The sequence below is a fragment of the Sinohyriopsis cumingii genome, unplaced genomic scaffold (genome assembly GCF_028554795.1).
Source record: "Sinohyriopsis cumingii isolate HCF-2022 unplaced genomic scaffold, ASM2855479v2 utg002106l, whole genome shotgun sequence".
Classification (NCBI taxonomy): domain Eukaryota; kingdom Metazoa; phylum Mollusca; class Bivalvia; order Unionida; family Unionidae; genus Sinohyriopsis; species Sinohyriopsis cumingii.
The window spans coordinates 900703-915380 of record NW_028316131.1 but is presented as its reverse complement, the minus strand read 5'-3'; the positions used below and the strand labels follow the sequence as shown (position 1 = coordinate 915380).

Sequence of the window (14678 nt, the reverse complement as noted above, 5' to 3'; positions counted from 1 at the left end):
TAGTTTAAAGCCATTTTCATCTCCTAAGGTTTAGTCAACAAAATATTTGAGGGATTGTAGTGTTTGGATATTCATGTATTCATATGGTCATTTAATGCTATTTCTTTATTACACTTTGGATATACTGGATCCATTTTCATGTGTTGGCATCTCAAGCAGACTAACGTATCCATTATTAAAGTTTGTAATTGTGGTCTAACTGCATGTTTCAGTGATCTGTTTTTCACTAATTGTTTCACACTTAATAACTTCCATTCTACTGCATATAGACCCACGAAAATTTGTCTCTCGGTGAACTTTTAGAAGAGTAATTAAACGTAACTTTCACCTCTTTGATCAATACCCCTTTGATATCAGTGACCATATTGCACATTTATATTTGGAATTTCGTAGAATAACAGCTGAATCACACAAAACATGGAATCTTTGACCGAATTGTCATGTTGATTGACTTCTGTACTTGAGCTATTTGTCATTTATATTCTCAATATCTTGAAAATATCACATATTGATTTATCAAACTTTAAACGTCGATGTAATTTCAGAAGTGTAACTTGACCATATCAAAAGTTTGATACTGTAACCTAATATTTATGATTTAATGTATTGCTAATGTTCAATTATTTATTTATGACACCGACAATATATCTGACCATATTTCATCTGAAAGAATTTGTTTGGAAACACTTCCAGTAGAGTTCGGCAAGGAACGAAAATGTGCTACAGTTGGCAGAAAATTGTTTACAAGTTAAAACCTTGTACCAATAGTAAAAAAATTCACTTCCCTGTTCAAGAAAACTATGAAATAGGTTTTGTGGCCTCATCGCATGAGTAGGCTAATATATATAATGTAGCCATAATATATTTCTGAGTTAATATTCACGTTCAGTAAGTTGTATTTATAAGGTTGCATCAGAGTTCCAGGTAGCATGGTTGTCAGTAAATATTGTGCAAATGTGTAGGTTTGCAAAATCTACGCATACTGAATATACATTACCTTTTTTCGTATGTATATATCTATTGTATTTTTTATTTTAACTTATTGTCATTGCATTAGTTTGAAATATTGATGGAGTCAAACATCCTTTAAAATAGACCATTGAGACACTTACGCAAACCTCTTTGTACATCATTACCAAAAGCATCTCATAGATTTAGACTTTATTTCCATGTGTTGAAAATGATTCTGTTGGTTGGATTCTGGCTAACAAGCACCAGTCCAAATATCAGTTAGAAAATTGCTAATTTACTCGACTGAAAATATTGGTAGTTCACATATTCAGGTACAACATCTAAATAATATTATTTAAAGTTCTTTCAAAGTGTTATGGGGGTGAAAAAAATAATTAACTGTATAGGATAATTAAACATATCATTGGTTAAATCCAGACGTAAAAGTTATCTAACCAATTCTATGAAATAAAAATGTGAATTTCACAAAAAGACCAATATGTATTACCGTATAAGAACATACACTTGTTAAATATTCTAGTTTATCACGGTAAATTATACTTATATGACAGTGATACTTATTATTGGTACAGTTTTACGGAACTTTGAGTGAATTTTATTAGAAAATGTCCCGATAATTTATGTGTATGACCAAATTTAAAAAAGACAAATCACATTATGCGCTCCTGTAGGCCGTTTTGTTATCGCTGATAGTCATTATATCGGGAGTTCTACTTATTGAAGCAGATGGTTTTGAAGTATAATGGTTTAACCAAATAATGTGTACCGCTAATTGTTATTTAATAGTTAGATTTTCAAATGATGAATTCCTTGCTGATTTCACAAAAAGAAATCATCTGTCCCTCGTCAAAGTGTATGTGACCATAGGTTCACGCATGCATATGTGTCTGTTTACAAATAGTGTAGTCCCTTGAAGTGAAATGGAAACGGGTCACATCAGTTTGAATTAATAGCATAAATGCAAAACAGATGATCACAATTTGATATTGAATGAATTCACGTATGGGAATTATAACGATACGGTATTCGATTTGTTGTATGACGTTAACTATTAAAAGTTGCTAATCCATCATAGTTAGGTAATTATTTTATGAATATATTACAACTTTTCAGCTTTTTAATATTGTTGTTATTATTGTATTTACTTTATTTATTTTTAAAGTTTGCATGCTTAGATAGGCAAGTATATATCTGGACATCATAAGAAATCATTAGTTTTTTGCTGTACGAAAATTCCATGGGTCGGAGTATAATTTTAAAGAGTGTTTGCGATACAGCTGTTTATTTCATCAACGGCTAAGAATATGATAGAATACTCTTATCTTATACATGTGTATGCTGTTATCTCTGCTACATATATTTATACCACCATATATGTCTAGCCAATTCGCTAAAGATACAGTTGTAACCTGTTTATAAATGGCATTCATAGAAGAACAAAAACAAGCAGGTATCCATTATCTAAATGGGATATGTATGGTCAATTCAGAGAAATGTTCCGATAACACAGTAAACCTTTTCCTTTTGTAACACTTGTCTATTATGTAGAGGTTATGACTGGTCAAATCTCAAAATGGGGTTATAACGAAGTAAACCATTTCCTTTATAAACATATGTACAGACTATATATATATATATATATATATATATATATATATATATATATATATATATATATATATATATATATATAACCCCCAAAAATGGCAGACAATAGAAAATATTAATTTCCTTCAATAACAGGTATCTTTGATGCAAGTGTTTACATTAGCAGGTTACGTCTGATGCACATGTTATCAAATGGGAAAACTCTAGAATTTAGACTCTGCAAATTGAAACGTACATAACAATTATTGCTAACATTAACTATCAGCAAAATGATGGTAAAGTCACGTGTTTAAAATTGTGTTCATGTCATCAAAATAGTGTAAATATGAGATCTGATGCCAAAGTCGGTTATTATTGTGCACTAATGTTTTGGTTTCAATATAGCCATGTATGCTAATCTATACTAACGGATTTAACCCACAAAATCTTTGTATTGTTCGTAAATATCGACTATTCTACATAAAAGCACACTTTTTATTAAAGTGGCATACGTTTGCAGCTTGAGTTGAAATTGTATCAGGCAATCATTAATTTTGCGTCTTCATAAAGATTGTACATTGCAATTCTTTATATGTGTTACTTTTAGGACTTAACGTTTAATTAGCAATGTATAGCCGTTGATGTGCTGGTCTATATTTATATCGTAACAGATGCAATCATAGTTGCAGTTCCTTATTTGTCATAACGGAAGCTACTATATCATGGTATACTAACCATCGTGTACTCCTTCGTACAGCATTTGCCAGTGTGGGTACCACAAACTGGACCATGATAAAGCTGTCATTGATCGCCCCGAACAAGATCAACCAAACCAAGGCCGGAAAAGTCATCCAGCCACATTAAAATGGAATTTTGAGGATCACTCAGACCCTGTACCAACCAATGCATTTGGAGAGATAGAATTTGTTGGTTTTATAGGAAATAATGCAAAAGTAAGATATGTTAGTGATGTTCACCATTCTTTCAGTGAATGAAAAATAAACCAACCCGCGTAATTATGTATAAAGTTAAATATGAGTATAAGTTACAACTTATAGTTATGCGAAAATAAATTAATTTTAAGTTTTTTATACACATTATGATAGAGTGTGAGTTCTTCGCAATATACATATAGATACAAATAATTAACATATATATATTGATATAGTCTTTGTTATTAACCCATATAATGAATAGCTATTGTTATCAGTTTAGAGTGAATACCCATTTTCAGATATGTTGCACAGTAAAATACATTCTGTTTGATAGTTTTGCAGACGTGATGAATGTAGTCAACTGACAATTTGCTTCAAATGTAAACAAGCAATTATCATCAAAACATTATCAGATAATTTAACCTTTCAAAATTTTCAGTTTGTCCGTGTTGACAGTGACACTGATGTGACCACGATGCTGGAGCTGATGATGAATGTGTGGGGAATGGATAAGCCAAACTTGCTCATTTCTGTGACCGGTGGTTCAAAAAACTTCAACATGAAGCCTGACTTACGAGATATGTTCCGGTTTGGTCTTGTGAATGCTGCGCGTAACACAGGTAGGAAGTAAAGAGTTTGAATATAAACTTCCTAGTTTTGCTTCTTGGCAGATCTTATATTGAGCCTATTTAGATACAATTAATTATCATATTTTTTACAAACACATAATGCCCATAGTACATTTTTTCTACTTGGTTGTCTCACTTACAAAACACTGATTAAAATATTTGAGTTTATCAGTATGTTCTTTTTTTAGCTGAGGTAGAAGTATATAAGAAATCTCAATTTAGAAGGTTACATATTTTGACTTCTGCAAAGTTCTTTGAAGCAGAATGAAAATAATATATTTGTGAGTTTAGGATTTCTTTGCCTTGGTATCAAGCCTTATAGTGCGTATTTATATATTGTGCAAAGATAAATGAGTTTTGTTTGTATATACAAATAGTCATTTGCTGTACTTGCAAACACTGAGGAATCCTCCGCAGCATTATAATATCGTTAAAGTAGGCGATACTTGTATTCTTGTATAAAATAGTCATCTTAGGCCCAAAAGGACCCGACACTGAGCCAATAAAAGCAAATCAATGATGCTTGTCTGTCACATAGTAGAAAATAATGAAATGATAAGGGCGTGGATGCTGTAGTTGGTGGCACGAACTAGTTAAATTTCACTTGAAGGATTACGTGTTTGTTTTTTGGAGGATTTGCTGATCAATTAAGTCAAGCATTATTTTTCAAAAATCCTATATTCTGTATGCATACTTTTTCAAATTAATGACAACTAGAAAACTCATGTTGTACATTATGACCACATCAGAGTGTAATAATTCAAAATATGTTGTTATCGATATCTGAAATCAGGTGCATATTCACAGGGTTAATTGCTGTATTAAATTCGGAGTTCCAACTAATTCCGTCATACTCATTTTATATTGATACTATTGTTTAAATTAAGAATCAGGCGCAAAATATTTTCCCACTCATTTGATATAACACCTGTTTTAGATTAGACTTGGTAGGATTGTTTCTGCAGGACATAATATACGATGACTGTGTCTTGGGTTCCTGATCGAAAGAAATGACTTTACTCCGCACAAATTGTAAGCTTTTCATCCCTTGACACTAGTAAAGTCTTTGAGTACTAGGTGGATGTTTGTAATTATCTGAGAGGTTCCTGCTTCTTGAATAGTATGTCACGTATGCTGTAAACCTATTTACTCCCCGCAGCAACTGTGACATGACGTAAAAGGGGCTCATCAAGGCCAGTTATATTGACATTTGTATTTGCTACATCGAGAACTAGTTGCCTGTAAATCTGAATTAGTAAACCTTGTATGGAATTTTACTTGCACCCAGATTTTGTTTTTCTTGCGAGGGGAGGCAGGTTTAGCATGTGATATATAACGGTCCTCAACTATTTTCTTGCAGATGCCTGGATTATAACTGGAGGAACCCATGAAGGTGTACCAAAACATGTTGGAGAGGCAGTAAAATATTCTCTCTTGACTTCTACAAATGAGAAGGATATTGTTGCCATCGGAATAGCTTCATGGGGAGTTATTCAGAACAAACAACTACTGGAGAATAAAAAGGTCGGATTAATTAGATTATTATGCCCTACCATAAATTGATATATTTTGACAGGTGCAAATGTCTTACCTTATACATCCGTTAATCTGCCTGTTTACGTTTTGGTTTAAGTCAGTTTTCATGTACTATGGTGGAACTTTCCTCTTTATTGAACGAATTCCCAGTTAATTGTGATGAATATGGCATGTCCTGAAAATTGACTCTATCAGAACCTCATACAGGAGATTTTAATACAGTTGAATTGTATATGCATCTTTTAATTTCCCAGTTAGTTTTTCTCTCCTGGCATCCGTCCGTCTACGGGAGACGATGGCATAGCTCCAAAGTACGCTTTTGCTTATCCTTCTTTCTAGCTCTCTTTTCAGCTTGTTTTATTCTTCTCTCTTCCTCTGCGTTTTGAACTCCCTGCCTGACAGCTTGACGCCAGCTGTAACGGTTGTTTACACAGCTCTCCCAGTCGTTGACATTGATGTTTGCCGTCTTCATATCCTTCTTGCAAACATCTTTGTAGTGCAGATGTGGTCGTCCAGTTGGTCGTGCACTTTCTGCTAACTCCCCATACAACAGGTCCTTGGGAATGCGACCTGGGTCCATTCTCTTGACATGGCCAAGCCAGCGAAGGCGCCTTTCGCTGAGAATGGAGAACATGCTGTTCATGTTGGCGCGTTCTAGAACCTCTGTGTTGGGTACTTTGTCCTGCCACTGGATGTGCAGAATGCGTCGCAGACATCTCAGGTGGAAGCTGTTGAGTTTCCTCTCGTGTCTTGCATAGGTGGTCCATGTTTCGCTGCTGTAGAGAAGTGAGCTGAGTACACAGGCTTGGTAGACACGCAGTGTGGTCTTCTCTGTGAGGTTGGGGTTGTTCCAGACTCTCTGGTTAAGTCTGGCCATCACTGCAGCTGCCTTGGTAATCCTGCCGTTCACCTCAGAATCAAGGGAGAGTGAGCTGGAAATGTTAGACCCGAGGTATGTGAAGTTCTCGATAACTTCCAAGTTGTACCCATCGATGGTGACAGAGGGAGGGGAGTTTGCGTCCTGCGCCATGACATTCGTTTTCTTCAAACTGATGGTCAGTCCAAATTCCTTACAAGCATGGGAGAGGCGGCATACCAGCTGCTGCAGTCCATCTTCCGTGTGTGATGTCAAGGCTGCATCATCGGCGAAGATCAATTAACGGATGAGTACCTCTGTGACTTTAGTCTTAGCACGGAGACGGGCGATGTTGAACAGCTTGCCGTCAGCCCTGGTATGGATGTACACTCCCTCGCTGCAGTCCTTGAATGCGTACTGGAGAAGCATGGAGAAGAAGATGGCAAAGAGCATCGTCGCAAGGACACAGACTTGTTTGACTCCGCTGATGACTGGGAATGCTTCAGAGGTTGCGCCATTGAAGCACACTGTGCTGTGCATGTTCTCATGGAATGACATAATGATAGCAAGCAGACGTGGGGGGCAGCCGATCTTCTGCAGGAGTCTGAAGAGTCCACTCCGACTAACCAGGTCAAACGCCTTCGTCAGGTCTATGAAGGCAATATAGAGGGGCATAGGCTTCTCGCGACACTTCTCCTGCAGCTGACGTAGTGAGAAGATCATGTCTACAATTGACCTGCCGGCTCGAAATCCACACTGGGACTCTGGGTAGACGCTGGAGGCTAGGATCTGCAAGCGCGCCAAGGAAACACGGGCGAAGGCCTTTCCGACGATGCTGAGGAGGGAGATGCCCCGATAGTTGTTGCAGTCGCTACGGTCTCCTTTGTTTTTGTACAAAGTGACGATGTTGGCGTCACGCATGTCCTGTGGGATGTATCCCTGTTCGCAGCAAAGGCAGAGGAGTGTGTGTAGGGGCTGGAGCAGTGCTGGTTTTCCGCTCTTGAGGACTTCAGGCGGAATGCAGTCGCTTCCAGGAGCCTTCCCACAGGCAAGGCAATCGATGGCTTTTCCGAGCTTTTCCAGGGTGGGCTGTGTGTCTAGTTCCTCCGTGACAGGCAGGTCTGGAATGGCGTCCAGGGTAGTTCCAGTGACATTGTTTTGGGTTGCATATAGCACGAGATAGTGCTCAGCCCATCGCTGCAGTTGTTTCCCCTGGTCTGTGATGACTTCGCCCGTCTTGGACTTGAGGGGGGAGGTCTTGTAACTGGGGGCGCCTGTCGCCTTTTTGATACCCTCATACATTCCTCTTGTATCCCCGGTGTCAGCAGCTGTCTGTATACTGTTGCAAAGATTCAGCCAGTAGGTGTTGGCACAGCGGCGGGCGGTCTTCTGGGCGTTGTTCCTTGCAATCCTGAGGGCTTGTAGTGTTCTGGGGCTAGGTACAGCCTTGTATGCCAGGAGGGCTTTCCTCTTTGCCTCAGTCACGGGCTCCATCTCCTCCCAGTTTGCCTCATACCAGTCGACATTCTTTCACTCTCTCTTCCCGTATGCTGTGATGGCTGAATTGTACACAGAGTCACGGATATGGGACCACTTGGAGTCAATGGTGTCTTCAGGTGTCACTTTGGTGAGGGCTTCCTTCAGTTTGCTGATGAACTTCTGTGTTTTCTCTGGGTTGCTTGCACAGCAGGTGTTGATGCGTGGGTGACCCTTCTTCTTGCCGTGGTGCAGCTTCTTGGGCAATATTCGCACCTTGCTGGCCACGAGGGAATGGTCCGTGTCACAATCGGCACTGTGGTAGCTGCGGGTGAGGAGGACACTGGCCAGTTCTGCACGCCTGGTGATGACGAGGTCTAGCTGGTGCCAGTGGCGTGAACGTGGGTGTCTCCACGACACCTGGTGGATCTCCTTGCATTTGAAGAAAGTGTTGGTCAAACATAGGCTGTGGGAGCAGCACATCTCCAGCAGTCGCTGACCGTTCTCGTTGATCTTGCCCCTTCCGTAAAAGCCGAGACAGGTGGACCAGGCCTCATGGTCAGCTCCCACTCTAGCATTTAAGTCTCCTAGTAAGTAAAGGCTTTCATTGTTGGGGATACTGGATATTGCCTGATCCAGAGCTTCATAAAACTTGTCTTTCTCCTCGTAGGTGGAGCAGAGGGTTGTGGCGTACACGCTGAAGATGTTGACCGGGCCTAAGGATGTTGACAGCCGGAGGGCAAGGATTCTCTCAGTATCTGATGATGGAGGTTCAATGAAGGCGATTAGCGTGTTCTCCACGGCAAAGCCTACACCATGCTGCCTAGGTTCATCCAAGGGCTTCCCCTGCCAAAAGAACGTGTAATTGGCTTCCCTGATGGTGCCGCTGTCAGCCAGTCGGGTCTCATGGAGGCAGGCAATGTCGATGTTCAGTCGGGAGAGTTCACTGTCAATGACGGCAGTCTTCCGTGCATCGTCGATCTGCTGTAGGTCAGCGGTCAATCCAGGACACATGGTCCTGATATTCCAGGTTGCAAAACAAAGAGTTGGAGTCTTCTTATTTCTTCTTTTAGTCTTTCCTGGTGCGGAGTTTTGTGGCCCATATGTCAAGATGGTTCTCTAAGCTCCACGCACCCAGTGAAGCAGGCAGGCCATGGCGGGCAACACCTTACTGACTGGGGGCTGCCCAGCTTGAGGCGGGCGGTAGCTGTCCTGTGAGACCTGGTGATCTCTCCCACCGTCAGAAGTAACCCCTGGCGCCAAGCTCTACGTCTATCGAGCTTTGACTTAGAACCGGTAAACTGCTACTTCTCGTGTTGTGCCGACGCCGTACGACGACGCTGGAGTGTCCTCTCCAGTGGAGCTATGAAGCCTGGGCAGGATGGTATGGAGAATCAGCTGTTGCCCATTCAGCAGATCCCCCCTCTCCATGCAGCTGGTGTGCCCAAGGGAACGACGAATGCCGATACAGCTTGGCACCAACGGCGTCGCAGGAGTTGCCGGAATGACAATGAAGTCAATGTCAGACCGCCTTAGGGACTCCATCTCCGGATTTTCTGTCGGGGTGTACTCCCTTAGCCTTTCCCATGAGTGGGTATAGCCACAATCCAGCAGAGGTTTGGAATCGGAGTTTTCCTTCTCCTAGATGAGCTACCATCCAAGGTTTACGAGTCCTATCTACCCGAAGCAACTGGTTTTAAGGCGCCAGTGGGCCGCCTTCACCCCTTCTCCTGTTAGTAGAAAACATGGTCTGCCGGGCTTCAAATCTAAGCCACTCGCGAAGGCCAGGAGCTGGATTTTAGTTGACAGAGGCAGTTAGAGACGCAAGCCGTATGGGGAAATTTTGGAGGATTGTGGCGCTTGTCTCCCACTCCCACCCCGGGCAATGACAACCTTAGACCATCCAGTTAGTTTATATACAATCTAAATTCAATTCATTTTTGCATTTAGTTGTCGACCATCATTTTCGAGTATTTAATTTTGGGTTACACAAATATATTCAGAAATAGCAATATTTGTATATAAAACACAGCATTACATATAATATAAAAATAAATATAACCACAACTGCAGTAAGTGCAAGCATTTTGTTGTAGTGTATTTATCAGTATTTTATATTTCAATCATATACAGACTATATAGACATAATTAGGAGCGATGATGCCTAACACTCTGCCTTTCATCACATGAACAGTCGCTATTTTATTGCTGCCTCAGCAAACCAAATGGCTGGGTGAAAAGTTGTCCTTTGAAAAATTATGATCCCAGATTATCTCAGAAACGTTTTTAAGACCATCAAACTATATCATCAACTTCAAATTGATAAATTGTGATATCGTCCTGCATTCAGGACAGCTTCAATCGGCATTATATTTACTTTCCTGTTTCATTTCATTTAAGAATTTCATGTTTTAGGGTCTGCTGGTCAGAATTAGGGGCAAGAGGTTTATAATGATTTAAACTGTTTATTTCTGAACATGCATGTGAAGCATAAGCTCTAATTGTGTCACTCTTTCTTTTGCATAAAGTCATTAAAAGTACTGTATGTCTCTAATATGGAGGATTATACAAAGTTAATTTAATTTGTATTTGTGTTTGATTTTCTCCGTGTTATATGTAATGTATATCTATATTGCGTGGTAAGTAATTGAGTTAGGACCCACACGATTAATGTCTTGTTAGTTTTAAAACATATATTACATAACCAATATTTCTCTATAATTTTAGATTATAAATTAAGATCATTATTATATGGAGCTAAACATGTTTACTGATGCTGAGTTTAACGTTTAGAATTTTTAATTAAGTTAAAAATGTTGAAGAAGCAAATTATTTACGAAATTGATTGGAAAATGTCAATCATCCCAGTGCTGATATTGTGTCTTTGGTTTGTATATTAATGTTGTTTACTTCAACAGTACTCATTCCTATCTTAACATAAGTCTTTAGATAAATCGAGTTTAACTGTTTCAGTTAACATTAGAGAGGATTTATTTATTTGAATTATTAACTGAAGTTGCAAATCACTCTTTGGTTTTACCGATCAAATCATTATGTTAGGATTATTATTAATTCAGACAATGACATTTTGATTATATAACTGTGATGAATCAAGACTGTTGGTACATCAGCACATTCAAGACCACTGGTAGATTAGCACATTTGCTATTGAAATTCATTTGAAACAGCGTCATATATTATTAGGAATACTCCATACTTTTGAACTTGTGATACTGTAAGTTCTTTTGTAAATTTTCACATATTCTAGGGAAATAAATTATTTGTTGAATTTTGCAAAATATGTTGGTTTTCGCTTATTTCTGTTGATTACCGTAAGGCCATATAGTTGTAATAGCAGCTTTTATCTCGGTCACATGTCCAATACTTGTTGTAAAAAGATGCTTTTTCATGTTCTGGTCCTCTACGTGATAATCGTCTATTTTTCAATGACTTATGCATATTACTGTCTAACTGCAATTTTTATTATTTGAATGACTTTAAACACGTATAATTTTTGTGTTTGTGTTTTAAACACTATTATTAATGAAACTCTATGTATATATGGCAGAGTGTCAAATCAAACACTTCACTAATTTTTAGGTAAATGAACATAACCAATATCGTGTCAATCAAGTCTCATATTACACACAAATCCTTGTCCTGTAAATAATCCACGACTAGAAGAATTATATAAGACCAGCTTTCTCAAAAACGTTGATAGATTCGTTATATCACTTATTGTCTTGTGAATTGTTATTATCCATTTGTTGCTAACTGGTTGGATGCATAAGGTCGCAAGATTAGCTAATACATCGCACTGATGGTCAATACTAACATCTTTTTTTCCCTGATTGTCGTTTTGAACTTTTTTTTCCAGTTGTAATAGTGTCATTTTAATTTAATTCTAATTTTTTGAAATCTTTTATTATTGTCAAGTTTAGAACTTCAAGTTGGTTGTTGGCATCCGTTAGTCTCGAGAGACGATGGAACTGCGCCCATGAGAGATGTCCCGGTTGGTGGTTGTACAGCGTCTGCTGTGGCTAAGTAGTCCAATATGGGAGTGGCAGTCCCTGCTGCACTTGCTGCACTTGAAGGTTGTGTCAGGTGTTAGTTGAAGCTGCTTCTTCTTCCTCTGTGATCGTCTTTCATCAGCTACCAAGCGTTGCTTGTCCTCTCCGGCTTTCAGACCAGTGATCAGAGCATGTCGCCAGCCTGATCTGTCTAGAGCGAGCTCTTCCCAGGTGTTGACATCAATCTCAAGGGCTTTCATGTCATGCTTACATACATCCTTGAAGCGGAGATGTGGCCGTCCAATCGACCTTTTCCCAGAGGCGAGTTCCGAATAAAGAATGTTTTTGGGAATCCGTCCGTCAACCATCCGACGTACATGGCCCAGCCATCTGATGTGGCGTTGGCGGAGGAGTGTGATTATGCTGGGAATCTTGGCACGCTCGAACACCTCGTTGTTTATTACTCGATCGCTCCAGGTGATCCCAAGTATGCGTCGGAGGCATCGCATGTGAAAGGCGCTCAGTCTTTTCTCTTATGAGGCGTACAGAGTCCAGGTTTCACTGGCATACATGAGAGTACGTAGCACGCATGCACGGTACACGGTGATCTTAGTGTTCATGGTCAGCATGCTGTTGTTCCACACTCTCTGCGACAACCTGGAAAGAGTTGTGGATGCCTTTCTGATCCGCTTGTTGAGCTCAGCATCGAGCGAGAGGTTGTTGGTGATGGTAGAGCCGAGATACATGAACTGACTCACCACCTCAAGTTCGTAGTTGTTGATGATGATGCTTACGGATCCACGTCCTGAACCATCGCATTTGTTTTCTTTAGGCTTATGGTTAACCCAAACTCATCACATGCTTTAGCAAAGCGGGCCATCAGGCGCTGAAGCTCAGCTTCTTTGTGGGTGGCTAGAGCAGCATCGTCTGCGAAGAGCATGTCCCTGATGGTTACTTCACGCACTTTGCTCTTTGCCTTCACTCGTGCCAGGTTGAACAGTCTGCCGTCTGATCGTGTGTGCAGGTAAATCCCTTCTGTGGACGTCCCAAAGGCGTGCTTGAGCAGGACTGCGAAGAAGATTCCGAAGAGTGTGGGGGCAAGGACACAGCCCTGTTTAACTCCACTGCGGATGTCAAAGAGGTCGGATGTTGAGCCATCGTACTGCACTGTGCCTTTCATGTCATAATTGGAAGGACTGGATCATGCTTAGCAGCTTTGGAGGGCAACCAATTTTCGCCAGGATTGTGAAGAGTCCGTCTCTGCTGACCAGATCGAATGCCTTGGTGAGGTCTATAAAGGCCAGGAAGAGGTGTCTGTGTTGTTCTCAGCATTTGTCCTGCAGTTGCCTGACAGAGAAGATTATATCGATTGTGGACCTCTCTGCGCGGAACCCGCACTGCGACTCTGGGTAAACTCTGTCAGCAAGCGTCTGTAGTCTTTTCAGGATGACGCGTGCGAAAACTTTACCCACGATGCTGAGAAGTGATACGCCCCTGTAGTTGTTGCAGTCACTTCTGTCACCCTTGTTCTTGTACAGGGTTATGATGTTAGCATCTCTCATGTCCTGAGGCACAGCCCTCTCGTCCCAGCACTGGCAGAGGAGGTCGTGCAGGTGTTTGAGAAGCACGCTACATCCACACTTGATGAGTTCTGCTGTGATGCCATCCTTCCCTGGGGCTTTACCTAGGGACAGTTTCTCTAAGGCTTTCTTTAGTTCGTCTACAGTAGGTTTCTCGTCCAGGTCGGCCATGAAAGGGAGGTTTTCAATGGCATTGAGGGCATCATTGTTCAAGTGGTTCTCTTTGGAGTACAGTTCGGAGTAGTATTCCACCCAACGCTCCATCTGCTTGCCCTTGTTGTGGATGGCATCGCCTGTGACAGACTTCAGTGGTGCTGTCAGTTTCTTCGTGGGACCCATTGCCTTCTTTATGCCATCGTACATGCCTCTGATGTTTCCAATATCTGCTGCTGACTGGATACTCTGACAGAGCTGAAGCCAGTATTCATTGGCACACTGCCATGCTAATCTCTGCACTTTGCTTCTGGTAGACCTGTATGCCTGTAGTGTCTTCTGACAGGGGGATCGCTTGTATTGCAGATGAGCACTGCGACGCTCTTCTATGGCTGGCTTGAGTGTGACAGAGTTAGCCTCAAACCAGTCATTGTTCTTTGATTGCTTCTTACGAAAGATCCGTGTGGCTGTGATGTATACAGTCTCTCTGATGTAATCCCATCTTTCTTTGGCACTGCCGTTGGGGGGTTCTGAGTCAAACGTCTTGGAAAGAGCATATGTGAATTCCTCAGCCTTGTCTAGATATGATGTCTTGCTCACATGAATGCGTGGCTGACACTCTTGCCTAGAGTGGTGGATCTTCTTTGGTTGAAGCTTCATTTTGCAGCACACCAGCGAGTGGTCGGTGTTTCAGTCAGCACTGTGGAAGGTACGGGTAAGAAGCACACCCGTCATAGCTGACCGTCTTGTAATGATCAAGTCCAGCTGGTGCCAGTGTTTAGACCGAGGAAGCCTCCAAGACACTTTGTGCTGTGGCTTTGTCTGAAAGAATGAATTGGTGATGCTGAGTTCGTGATATGAGCACATCTCTAGAAGGCGCTGCCCATTCTCATTCATCTTCACAACACAAAACTTGCCAAGACAGGAGGGCCAAGAGTCATGAT

At 40.8% G+C, this 14678-nt stretch overlaps 1 protein-coding gene across 1 annotated transcript in view; it reads left to right on the top strand.

The window, feature by feature from the left end:
• LOC149771147 (transient receptor potential cation channel subfamily M member 2-like) overlaps positions 1-14678 on the top strand; it is a 94880-nt gene that overhangs the window by 77523 nt on the left and 2679 nt on the right. The window contains exons 6-8 of the mRNA XM_089948821.1: positions 3317-3512; positions 3934-4114; positions 5484-5647. Coding sequence (XP_089804947.1) covers positions 3317-3512; positions 3934-4114; positions 5484-5647 — 541 coding nt within the window. The remainder of the gene's footprint in view (positions 1-3316; positions 3513-3933; positions 4115-5483; positions 5648-14678) is intronic.